This window comes from Schistocerca serialis, chromosome 6 (assembly GCF_023864345.2).
Source record: "Schistocerca serialis cubense isolate TAMUIC-IGC-003099 chromosome 6, iqSchSeri2.2, whole genome shotgun sequence".
Classification (NCBI taxonomy): domain Eukaryota; kingdom Metazoa; phylum Arthropoda; class Insecta; order Orthoptera; family Acrididae; genus Schistocerca; species Schistocerca serialis.
Window position 1 is genome coordinate 291,436,811 of NC_064643.1, and position 15,970 is coordinate 291,452,780.

General features: G+C 39.7%; 1 protein-coding gene across 1 annotated transcript in view; it reads left to right on the forward strand.

Annotated features, from left to right (window-relative positions):
* Window positions 1–15,970, forward strand: part of LOC126484414 (collagen alpha-2(IV) chain) — a 277,927-nt gene that overhangs the window by 173,900 nt on the left and 88,057 nt on the right. Inside the window, exons 12-15 of the mRNA XM_050107923.1 lie at window positions 233–429; window positions 3,762–3,968; window positions 11,093–11,261; window positions 13,024–13,151. Coding sequence (XP_049963880.1) covers window positions 233–429; window positions 3,762–3,968; window positions 11,093–11,261; window positions 13,024–13,151 — 701 coding nt within the window. The remainder of the gene's footprint in view (window positions 1–232; window positions 430–3,761; window positions 3,969–11,092; window positions 11,262–13,023; window positions 13,152–15,970) is intronic.

The following is a 15,970-nucleotide window of genomic DNA, read 5'->3' on the forward strand; positions in this document are numbered from 1 at the left end:
AGAGCGAGACTGTTTGTGCAAATACTAGAAAAAGAGCTAAAGCAGAAAATTAGTTTGATTCTTCTGCTTTTTGAATATGCATCAAGATCACTCATCATACATCTGCTGCATCTGCTGGTGGATACATGCATCTCCACATTTTTGATTATTGTTTCTTATTTTCATCCTAAAATTTCCATTATCATTGTAACAGTAGTCAGTATCTAATATTATTTTACAAATATTTGTGTAGGTTTACCTGGGCAAAAAGGAGAGATAGGTGGTCGGTGTGAATACTGTACACCTGGAGCACGAGGTGAGAAGGGAGACCGTGGAAATGATGGTATTCCTGGGCAGCCAGGACCAAGAGGGCCACCTGGAGAGAGAGGTGCGCCTGGAGAGGCTGGAGATGATGGAATACCTGGAACTGCTGGGCCACCAGGACCAGCTGTGAGTAAAGAATTTCTGCTAATATTTTTCTTATTGCAAATATTACTATTAGTTTCAGTTCGTCTAACCTTCTTTGAAGTGTTTGTTTTTTTCTACAATGGTTGCCTTTCAGTCACATGGAGCAAAAGGAAGCTCCATGAAGACTGATGCCTAAAGAATAGCAATGCAAGACAGCAATTGGGGAAAACATTGGCAATATCAGATGGTGCTACAGCATTCATTGTCAGTTGAACCTTTCAAATACAGATGTGACTACACAAGAGAAGTATGTTTTCAAGACAAACCTTGATAGTCATCTTAATAACAAATGAAAGAGGACAGAGTGGTGAAGAGAAGGAGAGAAAGTCACAGAGTTGAGAACTTCAGTAATTGCACACAGTCATAAATAAAATCATTCCACACATATAAACCTACAGGTGACACAACATTGAAGATAATAGACTGGAGATCAAGAAAGTGCTGTTTTCTGATAATGTTTTGGATCAGTAATGAGTCTTAGTACTAACATGTAGAGGCTTATCTCACAAGGGTTAAGATAGATACTGCCTACAGGAAAATTAAACAGACCTTTGGAGAAAAGAGAACCACTTGTATGAATATCAAGAGCTCAGATGGAAACCCAGTTCTAAGCAAAGAAGGGAAAGCAGAAAGGTGGAAGGAGTATATAGAGGGTCTATACAGGGGCGATGTTCTTGAGGACAATATTATGGAAATGGAAGAGGCTGTAGATGAAGATGAAATGGGAGATATGATACTGCATGAAGAGTTTGACAGAGCACTGAAAGACCTAAGTCGAAACAAGGCCCCGGGAGTAGACAACATTCCATTAGAACTACTGACAGCCTTGGGAGAGCCAGTCCTGACAAAACTCTACCATCTGGTGAGCAAGATGCATGAGACAGGGGAAATTCCCTCAGACTTCAAGAAGAATATAATAATTCCAATCCCAAAGAAAGCAGGTGTTGACAGATGTGAAAATTTCTGAACAGTCAGTTTAATAAGCCACAGCTGCAAAATAGTAACGCGAATTCTTTACAGACGAATGGAAAAACGGTAGAAGCTGACCTCGGGGAAGATCAGTTTGAATTCCGTAGAAATATTGGAACATGTGAGGCAATACTAACCCTACCACTTATCTTAGAAGCTAGGTTAAGGAAAGGCAAACCTACGTTTCTAGCATTTGTAGACTTAGAGAAAGCTTTTGACAATGTTGACTGGAATACTCTCTTTCAAATTTTGAAGGTGGCAGGGGTAAAATACAGGGAGCGAAAGGCTATTCACAATTTGTACAGAAACCAGATGGCGGTTACAAGAGTCGAGGGACATGAAAGGGAAGCAGTGGTTGGGAAGGGAGTGAGACAGGGTTGTAGCCTATCCCCGATGTTATTCAATCTTTATATTGAGCAAGCAATAAAGGAAACAAAAGAAAAGTTCGGAGTAGGTATTAAAATCCATGGAGAAGAAATAAAAACTTTGAGGTTTGCCGATGACATTTTAATTCTGTCAGAGACAGCAAAGGACTTGCAAGAGCAGTTGAATGGAATGGACAGTGTCTTGAAAGGAGGGTATAAGATGAACATCAACAAAATCAAAACGAGGATAATGGAATGTAGTCGAATTAAGTTGGGTGATGCTGAGGGAATTAGATTAGGAAATGAGACACTTAAAGTAGTAAAGGAGTTTTGCTGTTTGGGGAGCAAAATAACTGATGATGGTTGAAGTAGGGAGGATATAAAATGTAGACTGGCAATGGCAAGGAAAGCGTTTCTGAAGAAGAGAAATTTGTTAACATCGAGTATAGATTTAAGTGTCAGGAAGTCGTTTCTGAAAGTATTTGTATGGAGTGTAGCCATGTACGAAAGTGAAACATGTTTAGACAAGAAGAGAATAGAAGCTTTCGAAATGTGGTGCTACAGAAGAATGCTGAAGATTAGATGGGTAGATCACATAACTAATGAGGAGGTATTGAATAGAATTGGGGAGAAGAGGAGTTTGTGGCACAACTTGACTAGAGAAAGGGATCGGTTGGTAGGGTATGTTCTGAGGCATCAAGGGATCACCAATTTAGTACTGGAGGGTGCGTGGAGGGTAAAAATCATAGAGGAAGACCAAGAAATGAATACACTAAGCAGATTCAGAAGGATGTAGCCTGCAGTAGGTACTGGGATGAAGAAGCTTGCACAGGATAGAGTAGCATGGAGAGCTATATCAAACCAGTCTCAGAACTGAAGACCACAACAACAACAGTACTAACCTGAGCATACCACTGAGTTAATACATATGTCGTTGTTATAAATTTTAAATAGGAAAAAAAGAAAAAAATCACCCATGTATTGAGTGAAACAGTTAGTGATAAGGAAGATGAGGTGCAAATAGGTGCTGCCTTGTCTGTATCTTGGAATCTTAGAAGTAGGTGTTTCCAAAAAGTAAAGTGGAAGTTAGTGGTTTCCCCATTCTATTCATTGCATTTCTGTTATATCTCTATGATTGTTGTATTTATTGTATTTCATTGGTATTTGATGAAGAGCATCTCTGCTATTTCTGATAGTGTACTTTGTTGGTGTTGAAGATATTGCTTTGATACAGATTCTGATGTAGTGGCAACGTATTTTGTCCCATTTGGGTAATGCTGTCTTGATATCACTGTGATAGAAAATTGCACCATAATCTAATTGAAGTTGTACTGGCAACTGATGAAGACTGGGCATTACGTAAGGATCTGCACCCTGTCAAGAACCCATGAAGGCAGTTTTTTCATTTGGTCTCAGATGTCTGATGTGGGCATACCATATCATTCATGAGTCTTATATTAGTTCTGCGAATTGTAAAGCTACTCCACATGTGTATGAGTAAACAACATTATTAGTGTTTTACAATATGATATTGTCTGTCCATTTTTTATCAGCCAACTGCCATTTATTTTGGAGTAACATGATCTAGGCAACCGTAGGTATTTTGGTGATACATGGTAGTTGAATATTGACATGTATTATCTGTGAATTATAACAGTTCAACAGTCAGGGGTATGGAACTTACAATATAAGTAGTAAATTTTGCATACAGGGTTAGGTTTAGGATTGTTCCTTGAGAAAGGGATATTGACATTCTGTGTGGGGCCACCATCTTATTTCTCAATCAACCGTGTGCCCAACAAGTGTAAAGCAGAATATAGATACCTTTCACAAAGGTCATAGGCACCTGAGACATTAAAGAAGATTGCAGTGAGTAATGTGTGGTGACATACTGCCCATTTACACAAGTGATTTCAATTTTATTTATTCTGTGTTTAAAGTAATTATTCGAAAATTAAATGTCTTATGAACTTTCCTTAGGGTTTGGCAGGAAAACCAGGACAACCAGGAATCCAAGGGCAGAAAGGTGATTCAGTTATTTTATCATCGAGTTTAGTCAGAGGTCCTCCAGGATTGCCTGGTGACCGAGGAGATCAAGGCAGAGAAGGTCCCAAAGGCAATTTAGGTCCACCTGGAAGACAGGGACGAACAGGAATACCTGGCTTGCCTGGCGCGAAAGGAGACAAAGTGAGTTGTAATTTAGATACTGAACAAATTGTGAGCATTGCAGTCACTTTTTTAACTATTTCATAATTTTGTCCCTTATAGGGATCTCTAACTGATTAACATGATATTTCAGTATTGCAGATCTAAAAAGAACAGAGGATAATTGTAAGTAATGTTGTTAATACTGATGTCATTTGCATTTATTTTGTGGTGTTGTATTACACCCTTGAGCATAAAAAGAATTAAGCATAAAAAGAATTTTACTAATTTAATTGTATACATATTTCATAGATATTTGTTTAAAATGTGGTGAACTTATGACTTCATATCACAAGAATATCTCCTCAACATATAAAGATAAAAACATGTTTACTTTTACTCCAGGAAGTGACATGTTGTAGTTGTATTTATGTAGTATCCTGAATGAGACTGAATTTTTTCTGCTTTCTTCAATCCAAGTGTTATTGTATCTGATGGTTTGTTTTTTAATAAACTAGTTACTATCAGTTACAATTTTGAGTTTATACTATATAATGTATGTCCTCTCTAATGCCTATTTCTTGAAGATATGTTTCAATTTCAAGCAGTTATTTTCTCTTAGCTATTAGAGAGTAAGATTGAGAATTATTTTTTTTCTGCCTAGAATTGTCATTCTGAAATTGGAATCATACAATTTCAGTCAGCTTTTCCTAAAAGTGTTGGATATGTGGTTAGGATGTTGATGTAGCTCATGTAGCTCATGGTCCACATGTGCAGGCTGTACTGAAAAAAAATAATTTCATCATTTTTGTAATCAAAGTTTCTGATCCTTATAATTCTTCTGCCTCAGGTACAGTGTTGTAATATCTTACCTTCACATTAAGGAACATTGAATTTTGATTGTGGCTGTTCCAAGTGATTCTATAGACTTCTCTACCTCACATGCTAATTAACAATACAAGAGAAAGAGTGTCTACTTATTGCACTCTTGATTTAATACCAAAATTTTTAGATATTTTGCCTGACAATCAAACTTTAGGAGTGGTGTTGATTAACATTTGTTGGTTACTTCTCTGAAGTTCATGTGTCTTTGTGTCCTTCTAATATCTCAAGACATACATCTCTGACTCTTAAAGCCAGCTAATGTGATCACCATCTGTCTGCCGTTACAGGATTTCAGAATGATTTTTAATATTCATAATTTGTTCTGCACAAGGTCAGCCTTTTCCATATCTTTCCTGATATTTTTCCAGTTAGAAGATCAGTCACTTGAGTAATACTTCTGAGACAATTTTATAAGAAAATTCTAATACAGAGATCACTCTATAGTTATAGCTCTTTGTTTTCCCTGTTTCTTTTGGGTGGGCAGAGTAATCTTCAGAGATTTCTTATGTGATTGCAGATATTTGTAAAAATTGCATGACATTTCTGGATGAATTTCCTGCATTGTATTTTCCATGTTTTGGCAATTATACTACTTTCTGCTGCAGCAAGGGCGCCTGTGCCCCTACCTGGGGGCAAGGGGAGGCAGCCTCCCCCCCCCCTCCCCCCTTAAATAGCTCTCAGGGAAAGGAAAAAAATGTAGAGCAGTCTGATGTTTTTATTTCAAGAAAATTATTTAAAAGTTAGTATTATGCAGGTTTTTAACAGGTCAACACTGGAACTTTTTAATGGCTACTTATAAGTTGCCATTTGTCTTCCAAAATCCAAAATATTTAAAGTACCCCATACCCCAAGGCTTAGCCCTCCAACCAATAAACTATTCTATGGATGCTTATATTGACAGATACCTGATTTTTGATATCATTCTATCTTTTCAATTATAAGATTATCGTTGGATGATCAAAATTTTGAAAGTCTTTGAAATATGTAGCTAAAAGAATGAGATTTTCACTCTGCAGCGGAGTTTGCGCTGATATGAAACTTCCTGGCAGATTAAAACTGTGTGCCGGACCGAGACTCGAACTCGGGACCTTTGCCTTTCGCGGGCAAGTGCTCTACCAACTGAGCTACCGAAGCACGACTCACGCCCAGTACTCACAGCTTTACTTCTGCCAGTACCTCGTCTCCTACCTTCCAAACTTTACAGAAGCTCTTCTGCGAACCTTGCAGAACTAGCACCCCTGAAAGAAAGGATACTGCGGAGACATGGCTTAGCCACAGCCTGGGGGATATTTCCAGAATGAGATTTTCACTCTGCAGCGGAGTGTGCACTGATATGAAACTTCCTGGCAGATTAAAACTGTGTGCCCGACCAAGACTCGAACTCGGGACCTTTGCCTTTCGCGGGCAAGTGCTCTACCAACTGAGCTACCGAAGCACGACTCACGCCCGGTACTCACAGCTTTACTTCTGCCAGTACCTCGTCTCCTACCTTCCAAACTTTACAGAAGCTCTTCTGCGAACCTTGCAGAACTAGCACTCCTGAAAGAAAGGATACTGCGGAGACATGGCTTAGCCACAGCCTGGGGGATGTTTCCAGAATGAGATTTTCACTCTGCAGCGGAGTGTGCGCTGATATGAAACTTCCTGGCAGATTAAAACTGTGTGCCCGACCGAGACTCGAACTCGGGACCTTTGCCTTTCGCGGGCAAGTGCTCTACCAACTGAGCTACCGAAGCACGACTCACGCCCGGTACTCACAGCTTTACTTCTGCCAGTACCTCGTCTCCTACCTTCCAAACTTTACAGAAGCTCTTCTGCGAACCTTGCAGAACTAGCACTCCTGAAAGAAAGGATACTGCGGAGACATGGCTTAGCCACAGCCTGGGGGATGTTTCCAGAATGAGATTTTCACTCTTCAGCGGAGTGTGCGCTGATATGAAACTTCCTGGCAGATTAAAACTGTGTGCCCGACCGAGACTCGAACTCGGGACCTTTGCCTTTCGCGGGCAAGTGCTCTACCAACCGAGCTACCGAAGCACGACTCACGCCCGGTACTCACAGCTTTACTTCTGCCAGTACCTCGTCTCCTACCTTCCAAACTTTACAGAAGCTCTTCTGCGAACCTTGCAGAACTAGCACTCCTGAAAGAAAGGATACTGCGGAGACATGGCTTAGCCACAGCCTGGGGGATGTTTCCAGAATGAGATTTTCACTCTTCAGCGGAGTGTGCGCTGATATGAAACTTCCTGGCAGATTAAAACTGTGTGCCCGACCGAGACTCGAACTCGGGACCTTTGCCTTTCGCGGGCAAGTGCTCTACCAACCGAGCTACCGAAGCACGACTCACGCCCGGTACTCACAGCTTTACTTCTGCCAGTACCTCGTCTCCTACCTTCCAAACTTTACAGAAGCTCTTCTGCGAACCTTGCAGAACTAGCACTCCTGAAAGAAAGGATACTGCGGAGACATGGCTTAGCCACAGCCTGGGGGATGTTTCCAGAATGAGATTTTCACTCTTCAGCGGAGTGTGCGCTGATATGAAACTTCCTGGCAGATTAAAACTGTGTGCCCGACCGAGACTCGAACTCGGGACCTTTGCCTTTCGCGGGCAAGTGCTCTACCAACCGAGCTACCGAAGCACGACTCACGCCCGGTACTCACAGCTTTACTTCTGCCAGTACCTCGTCTCCTACCTTCCAAACTTTACAGAAGCTCTTCTGCGAACCTTGCAGAACTAGCACTCCTGAAAGAAAGGATACTGCGGAGACATGGCTTAGCCACAGCCTGGGGGATGTTTCCAGAATGAGATTTTCACTCTGCAGTGGAGTGTGCGCTGATATGAAACTTCCTGGCAGATTAAAACTGTGTAAAGTTTGGAAGGTAGGAGACGAGGTACTGGCAGAAGTAAAGCTGTGAGTACCGAGCATGAGTCGTGCTTCGGTACCTCAGTTGGTAGAGCACTTGCCCGCGAAAGGCAAAGGTCCCGAGTTCGAGTCTCGGTCGGGCACACAGTTTTAATCTGCCAGGAAGTTTCATATCAGCGCACACTCCGCTGAAGAGTGAAAATCTCATTCTGGAAACATCCCCTAGGCTGTGGCTAAGCCATGTCTCCGCAGTATCCTTTCTTTCTATAGTGCTAGTTCTGCAAGGTTCGCAGAAGAGCTTCTGTAAAGTTTGGAAGGTAGGAGACGAGGTACTGGCAGAAGTAAAGCTGTGAGTACCGGGCGTGAGTCGTGCTTCGGTAGCTCAGTTGGTAGAGCACTTGCCCGCGAAAGGCAAAGGTCCCGAGTTCGAGTCTCGGTCGGGCACACAGTTTTAATCTGCCAGGAAGTTTCATGTAGCTAAAAATTTATATTTTCCCCTTACTGGTTTCCAACACCATACCAGAAGTTTTAAAGCAGAGATTGGTAGTCAAATAATTTGCGAACTCTTCTTTAATGTTCTATAGAAATTCAATGTGTTATTTCGTTTGAAATCCTGTTTAATTTTTGCCAGTGAGTTTTGTTCACAGTGAGAGCATTTTGCAAGTGCTGATCTTCAAGTTTGTTTTCAAATTTTGGTGAATTGATGCCACTGTTGGTTGGGTTCTTGGTCATTCCAGTCCTTTATTCTCACTTCTACAGCCTCACCATAGATGTCATTCCACTATTTACATTTTTTATGTGCTCAGAGAGAGACCAGTATCCTGAGAGACTTCCAAAAGGATTGCTATGTTCCTTTTGGACTTAACTTTAATTAATACCTTATAATTGGAATCGCTGTGTTATTTCTGTACTTTCGCATTCCTAATTTATTTTTCATTATTCTTGGAAATAGCCCTCTGGCTTATTTGAGTTCTCCTAAGTAATGATTTTGGGATCTCCAGTTGTTTTCAGTAAATGTCCTGAGATACAGGTTGAAATTAATTTTTGATTGAAGGGTACTATAATCTGATTAATCTTTTTTCCATATCTGTTGACCTATTTGTGAGCAGCGTATACTCAGGAAGCAGATCTGAGTGACCTTTTCTTTCAGTCTGCACGTTAATGCCTCCTGTCAAAATGTTTTCATGATGTACGTATTTGGTCATACATTTTATAGTAGTTCCCCAAAGTCCTCTGCATTTTAGGGGTCTTTTTAATTCTAATTATTTGCTGGTGTATGTGTTGATTAGTGAGTAATGTGCTGACTTGATTTATAAAACTGAAGTACTTTCAGAAGATAGTATAAACTTCAGCACTGAACTGATAATATTTTTTCTAACTGCATATGTGGTGCTGAAGTGCAGTTACTTGGTACGAATTTGGATCACTAGTTTGCCTTTGAAGTTCATTTAGGTTCCAGATACCAAATGATTTTCATTACTCTGTGTTGTTTCTTGAAATTTTCAAACAGAGATGTCAAAAATGGTTTATTTATCAGTTTTCCAAAGTGTATTGATGTTTGTTGTATAAATATAATATATGAATTTAGATGAAGAGATTTGGTAAGCTCTGATACATTTCTGCTTAATCTCAGTCCTCCAGAATCCAGTACTCAAGATAAAGGGGCAGCTAGTTTCCAAAACAGGAACAGTTACAGCTATAGCTCAGATGAAAAGCACACAAATTTAAAAACCTAATTAAATCTTAATGTGACTCAATTATACAATGACACAATTAGAGTTTGTAATGTTACTAACTTAGTCATACTGATGTTGCTCCTTGATAATGCTGAAGTTCTGGTGTCTTGTTCTCTGAAACTGGTTTGATTTGTATCCTAATAGGGATATTATACTGTTGATTTGAGCTTGAGATTACTTCTCATTTATTATTTCCAAAACTCATAATGATGATAAATGGAAATGTCGTGTGGCTAAGGCCTCCCGTCGGGTAGACCGTTTGCCTGGTGCAGGTCTTTCGATTTGACGCCACTTAGGTGACCTGCGCGTCGATGGGGATGAAATGATGATGATTAGGACAACACAACACCCAGTCCCTGAGCGGAGAAAATCTCCGACCCAGCCGGGAATCGAACCCGGGCCCTTAGGATTGACAGTCTGTCACGCTGACCACTCAGCTACCGGGGCGGACCATAAGGATGATGATCAGCTTCTTCTATTAGCTATTTTTATGGTTGAAATAAACTGGTTTACCAACTATATAAATTAACTCTAAACAGTGACATTTTCTTTAGTACATATTTCCATAGTGAAGTTGCCACTCATGTCATAAAAAATGGTAAATCCCCACAAAACACCACTTAATAGAAAACTGATAGTCATAAATAGTGGTCAGTTTGAGTCACTGAACTTTTTCTAATACATTTACCCAGAAAAGTGATGTGAGTGACTACAGACAGACTGTTCAAATAGGTTCATAAAATATTTACACTGATTAATTGTGAGAATCATATCTGCATATATTAGTGATGTCGACATACGAATGTTGCTTCAGTGAGTGCCACCCATAAATTTTTACATTCTGATGAAAAATGGTAATTGTGGGCTGTGGAAGTAACTGAGGAGTTGTAGAAGGATTAACCCCTGTTCTTCTTTCAGCACTTTCCTAGCACTTTAATCTACCAAGGCAACATATTATCAGCTACTGTCTGGAATATTACAGCATTCTTCACACCTTAGGGAGTATCACTTATTTTCCGCCCTCTCTGTGTACATGATGTCTTATGAATTACAAATACATCTAAAAACAAAGATGATGTAACTTACCAAACGAAAGCATTGGCATGTTGATAGACACACAAACAAACACAAACACACACACACAAAATTCAAGCTTTCGCAACCGATGGTTGCTTCATCAGGAAAGAGGAAAGGAGAGGGAAAGACAAAAGGATGTGGGTTTTAAGGGAGAGGGTAAGGTGTCATTCCAATCCCGGGAGCAGAAAGACTTACCTTAGGGGGAAAAAAGGACAGGTATATACTCGCGCGCACACACACACACACACACACACACACACATATCCATCCGCACATATACAGACACAAGCAGTTGAGTAACAACTATACTTTTATGAAATATGTAAAATGTATTTTGATGAAGCCAGTTGTATGGTAAACATGCTGAATGACTAATAAACAAACATATGAAATAAACATATGAAACAACAACAACGGCATATATGGTAAAGGTTAGTGCAATGTGAAACCAGTGTCATATGTAGTACAACAAGAGAACGCAGATTTTTGAAAGATTTTCTGAAAAAGTAGCACTAGTCCTTTTTAAAGTATGTCTGCTGTGTATAGTTCAATAGCTTTCTTCTGGAAATACTCTTCAGTCACACATGAATGCTTTCATATACAGGGCGAACAAGGTTTTCCAGGTAATGATGGCATCCCAGGAGCAGCTGGGTTGCCAGGAGTAAAAGGAGAAGCTGGTCTAAGTGTCAAGGGTGAACCTGGCATTCCTGGTAGACCAGGAGCAAAGGGTGACAAAGGTCAACCTGGTCTAATTGGACGCAAAGGAGAAGCAGGTATGAATAACTGAAAAAGAAAGTTCTCACATACACCAATACACCTGAACTTTCTTCTCTGTTTATCTGCTACCCTAAACAACCCTAATGCCTAGCTGCCTCAGTAGATACTCCCCTAAACTTGTCCCTTCTGGTAAGAAGTATCCATAAACTGCTTTCCTCACCTTTTCTTCATAATACCTTTATACTTCATCTGTCCACTTATTTGTTAAAAAATCACACATTTCTTTTTTCAGTTTTCATTGATCTGTTTTTCACTCCCACATAATTCTCTATTCCAGATGTGCAGCTTCAGAAGCATCTTCCACAATTTCATGTGAATATTTGATACCAATGAATCCTGTATTTGTTGAAGAAAGTAATCTGTATATATCTGGTATCTGACAGCTAGTGTCCTTAATTCCTTTGCATCTCGAAAATAATCTGAATTGTATAACAAGAAAGTGAGGTTCAGTCGTCAATAATTTTGACACAATGTTAATATCACCTTTAGCTGAAGTGATTGAATAGCATTTACCTGCAAGTACATCTTTAAAAAAATAGATAGATGAAAAAGTTACTCACCAGAAAGAAAGAAAGAAAAAATGTATTTGTAGTGAGGACACTAAACATTGAATCTCTTCAAGAAAATTAATTTCTATGTACAAAACGGGAGAAAAAAGTCTTGAGTGGATACCAGAGGGGTAAGCAACTCGCACACAATACAGTCAACAGAAATTTGACTCTTCCAGGTTCGGTAGACTCATCTTCCTTCACTTTAATACCTCTTAACAGCTTTTATTTTATTAACCTTATCCACTGTGAGTATTTTTGACCACTATTGTATCTTAAAACAATTAAAGATACAAATAGCTGCAATGAATCACTTAATGATTTTTTGCGCACTGCTAGTTTTGTGTCATTTCAGGCTTGTCTACAAATGGCATGTACAGAAGGCTTACGTGATGATTCTTAAAGTTCTGCACTGGGTTCTGTGGGTTGCTTAACCATGTTAAAGAGAATACTTCTAATATATTGTCTTGATCATATTTATTTTGCAAATTATGGTATATTTTGCACTTCTTAATTACTGAGACGTTGAAGCTAATATCCCACTCACATATTCAAATGTTAATGGAATGTTAGCTTCAGGGACACCTGTGCTGTTTCACTAAGAAACGAAATTCAACATTTGGCATTATTTGCGGAATAACTACAATTCAAGATATTATATTGAAATATTCTAGCTTTTGTCACAATAAAACAACCTTTATTGACAATCATGGGGCATCTTATGTGCACACTTGTACTCCAGTGCAAAATTAGAAGCCCTCATTGTCTCCTTACAGATTTCTGTTACCAGTGTAACCTCAAAACAAAACAAAAAATAGCAAAGGTAATCACTTACCTGCAGATGGATAATTGGTCCACTTAGGCACACATAATAGACAAAATTTTCTTACTTTGTGTAATTTCTCTTATTCCATTATTATAATTCAGATTTTGTTCTTTCAGTTATAAATAATATTAGTCAGTCACTTACTTCCATAAAATTGTAAATCAAGATTGACCAGATGAAATTTCATGTACTATGAGTAGCTCACGATTGTGACAGTTGTAGATGAGATTTTTTAATTTTTTTACGTAATTATTTTTTTCTCAAAATTATGACAACAATTCACAGTTTAAATAACAGGTGTACCAAAGAAGAAAAATAACAGTCAGTCCAGGTATATAGGTATAAAAAGTAAATAAATATAACAGAGACATTTGTGTATTTCAGGTACCTGTCCACCCATAGACATTACAGATGGATTCAAAGGAGACCGTGGAGCCCCTGGAGACAAAGGTGAGCCCGGTCCACCAGGACGAGATGGACGACCTGGAGAGAAGGGAACCCAAGGTTTTCAGGTATGATAATTGCAAATTTAAATATTAATGCTATGGGCCTAGTTTTAATATTCAGTGTTTGATGACTGCTGTGGTCATAGTAAATATTTAGATGAAGTAATGGCCATATGTATTTTCACATCAATCAAATGTGTTAGGAAGATGTAAGAAAGGCAATCTCTAAACACCAGGACCAGTCATGAGAACAAATTAGTACCAAAATACAGTATGTCAGCAGCATTTAGTTAAAACAAATATCATGTCTCAAAATATTCTAGATACTCATTAGTTATATATTTGTTAGCAATATAATTAGATTGAACATTTCTTTGTCATTGGAAATCCATTACATATGATTAATAATTACATAAAAACAGTTTGGTCCCTTCCTGTGTAAAGTGTCCTTATGTGGTGGCAAGGACAACAGGTAATAAAGTCGGCTCCCAGGGCACAATGAAAGAAACACATTTATTTCCACTCTGAAATTTTCACTCTGCAGCAGAATGTGTGCTGATATGAAACAGTCTTTACAGAACTAGCACTCCTGGAAGAAAGCATATTGCAGAGACATGGCTTAGCCACAGCCTGGGGGATGTTTCCAGAAGAAATTTTCACTCTTCAGCAGAGTGTGCACTAACATGAAACTTCCTGGCAGATTAAAACTGTGTGCCAGACCAAGACTCAAACTCAAGACCTTTGCCTTTTACAGGCAAATGCTCTACCATCTGAGCTACCCAATCGGGATTCATGACCTGTCACCACAGCTTCATTTCACCAGTAGCTCGTCTCCTATCTTCCAACTTCACAGAAGCTCTCCTGCAGACCTTGCAGAACTAGCACTCCTGGAATTAAGGATATTGCGGAGACATGGCTTAGCCACAGCCTGGGGGATGTTTCCAGAATGAAATTTTCCCTGTGCAGTGGGGTGTGTGCTGATATGAAAATTCCTGACAAAGGTCCTGACTTTGAGTCTTAGTGTGGCACACGGTTTTAATTGCCAGAAAATTTCATATCACTGCACAGTCGACTGCAGAGTGGAAATTTCATTCTGGAAACATCCCCCAGGCTGTGGCTAAGCCATGTCTCTGCAGTATCCTTTCTTCCAGGAATGATAGTTCTGCAAGGTCTGCAGGAGAGCTTCTGTGAAGTTTGGAAGATAGAAGACAAGGTACTGGCAGAATTGAAGCTGTGAGGATGGGTTGTGAGTCATGCTTGGGTAGCTCAGATGGTAGAGCACTTTCCCACACTGAGTTCAAGTCCCAGTCTGGAACACAGTTTTAACCTGCCAGGAAGTTTCAACACAATTATTGGTAAAAACATAAATGAACAGTTCACAGTTCTGACATGAATAGAAAATAATAGCCACACTAGTAGTTTAATAAACTCTGTCAACTGGAGGCCAGTTGGAGGTCCTTGGTCAGTGTCTGGTTGATGTCCTAAACAGTAGGGAGGTCATGTCTGGTTTATTGTCTGGCATGGTCAGGTGAAGGCTGGCCAGTGGAACATTGGAAGAGCACCAGTAGCTGATGGGAGATCAGTGCTTGAACCAATGGCAGCTGCTGGGATGTGATACTGCTGGCAGGCTGTGCAACCGTGTTTAGGTTGGAGTCCTAGGCTTCACTGCATTGATGTCCAGTCTTAATCCTGGTGTATCATGGTGGAACTGCTGCTGGTGAATACTACCAGTATATGGGCTGCATTGCAGACCCGGCATAGAGCCCAGAATGTGAACAAATGCTGTCAGTAGTGGACACGCTTCGTCTTAAATAGTTCATTAGAAGTATTTCCATGAGGTGTGTGACACACAGACACTATGTAGTGTCCTGCTTGTAGTGCTGCCATTAGATGTATGTGCCACTAGTGGATGGTGATGATGCCTGTAGTTGAGTCCACTGGAATCTGGTGTGTACACAGAGTGATGTGTTGCTGTGTACGTAAATTGGCTGGTTGCTGTTGTGGTCTGCCAGTGTTAGTAATCATGCGGTGTTTTTGGACACATGTGGCTGGCTTTGGTAGGAGACACCAGGAGTATTGCAACCCACCAGCTGTGGGTGTACATACCAATGGCAGCAGTGTCCAGATGACTGGTCCAGCCACAATACTCCTCACCGCTTTTCCCTAGAGTGTTTGTGCTGGTGTATTTTATACACCAGGCTCACCTTATGCCCACAGTGGAAAAAGGCCAAGCCTTGTAGCCATATACCTGGCAACAATTTCCCAGTCAGTGTTTAGCTTATGTTTAGTTACATGAAGGATCAATAGGTCAAAGGCAATGATAAGTTATTTCTGGAACTGCAGCTGCAGTGTATTGTATACACCACAAGCCTCGTTGTGTAAGTAAGTACTATTTCAAATTGTCAATGTTGCTAGAAAACCATTTTTATACTTCATTAGTCACTAAAAATAGTTTATGTTTCTTATTGTGGGGCCAAAAAATACTTGACAGATGAGGAATTAGACTGAACTCTTTTAGAGATGCTTGTGGAAGAAGATGACAGCAGAGATACTGATTTGTTTTCTGATATAGAGGATGAAGTAATACTACCAATTGATCATGAAAGTGACTCTGAAATTGTGTATGATGAAAGATTATCTTCCTTTGATACTGAAGATAATATATTTATTGGTGAGGACAAAAAAACAAATTGGATGAAAACTGATGTGCATAAAAAGATGTGACATGTACCACCAAAAAATATTATCGAGATGTTTCCGGGATCTAAAGTGGTAGCATGAGGTATTGTAGAGGAAATTGAATCAGTTCCTCAAATCATCAGTGTTGATATGATAGAAGAAATTGTGCATCTTATTAGTGTATACTTTGACAGAAAAAGGCAATA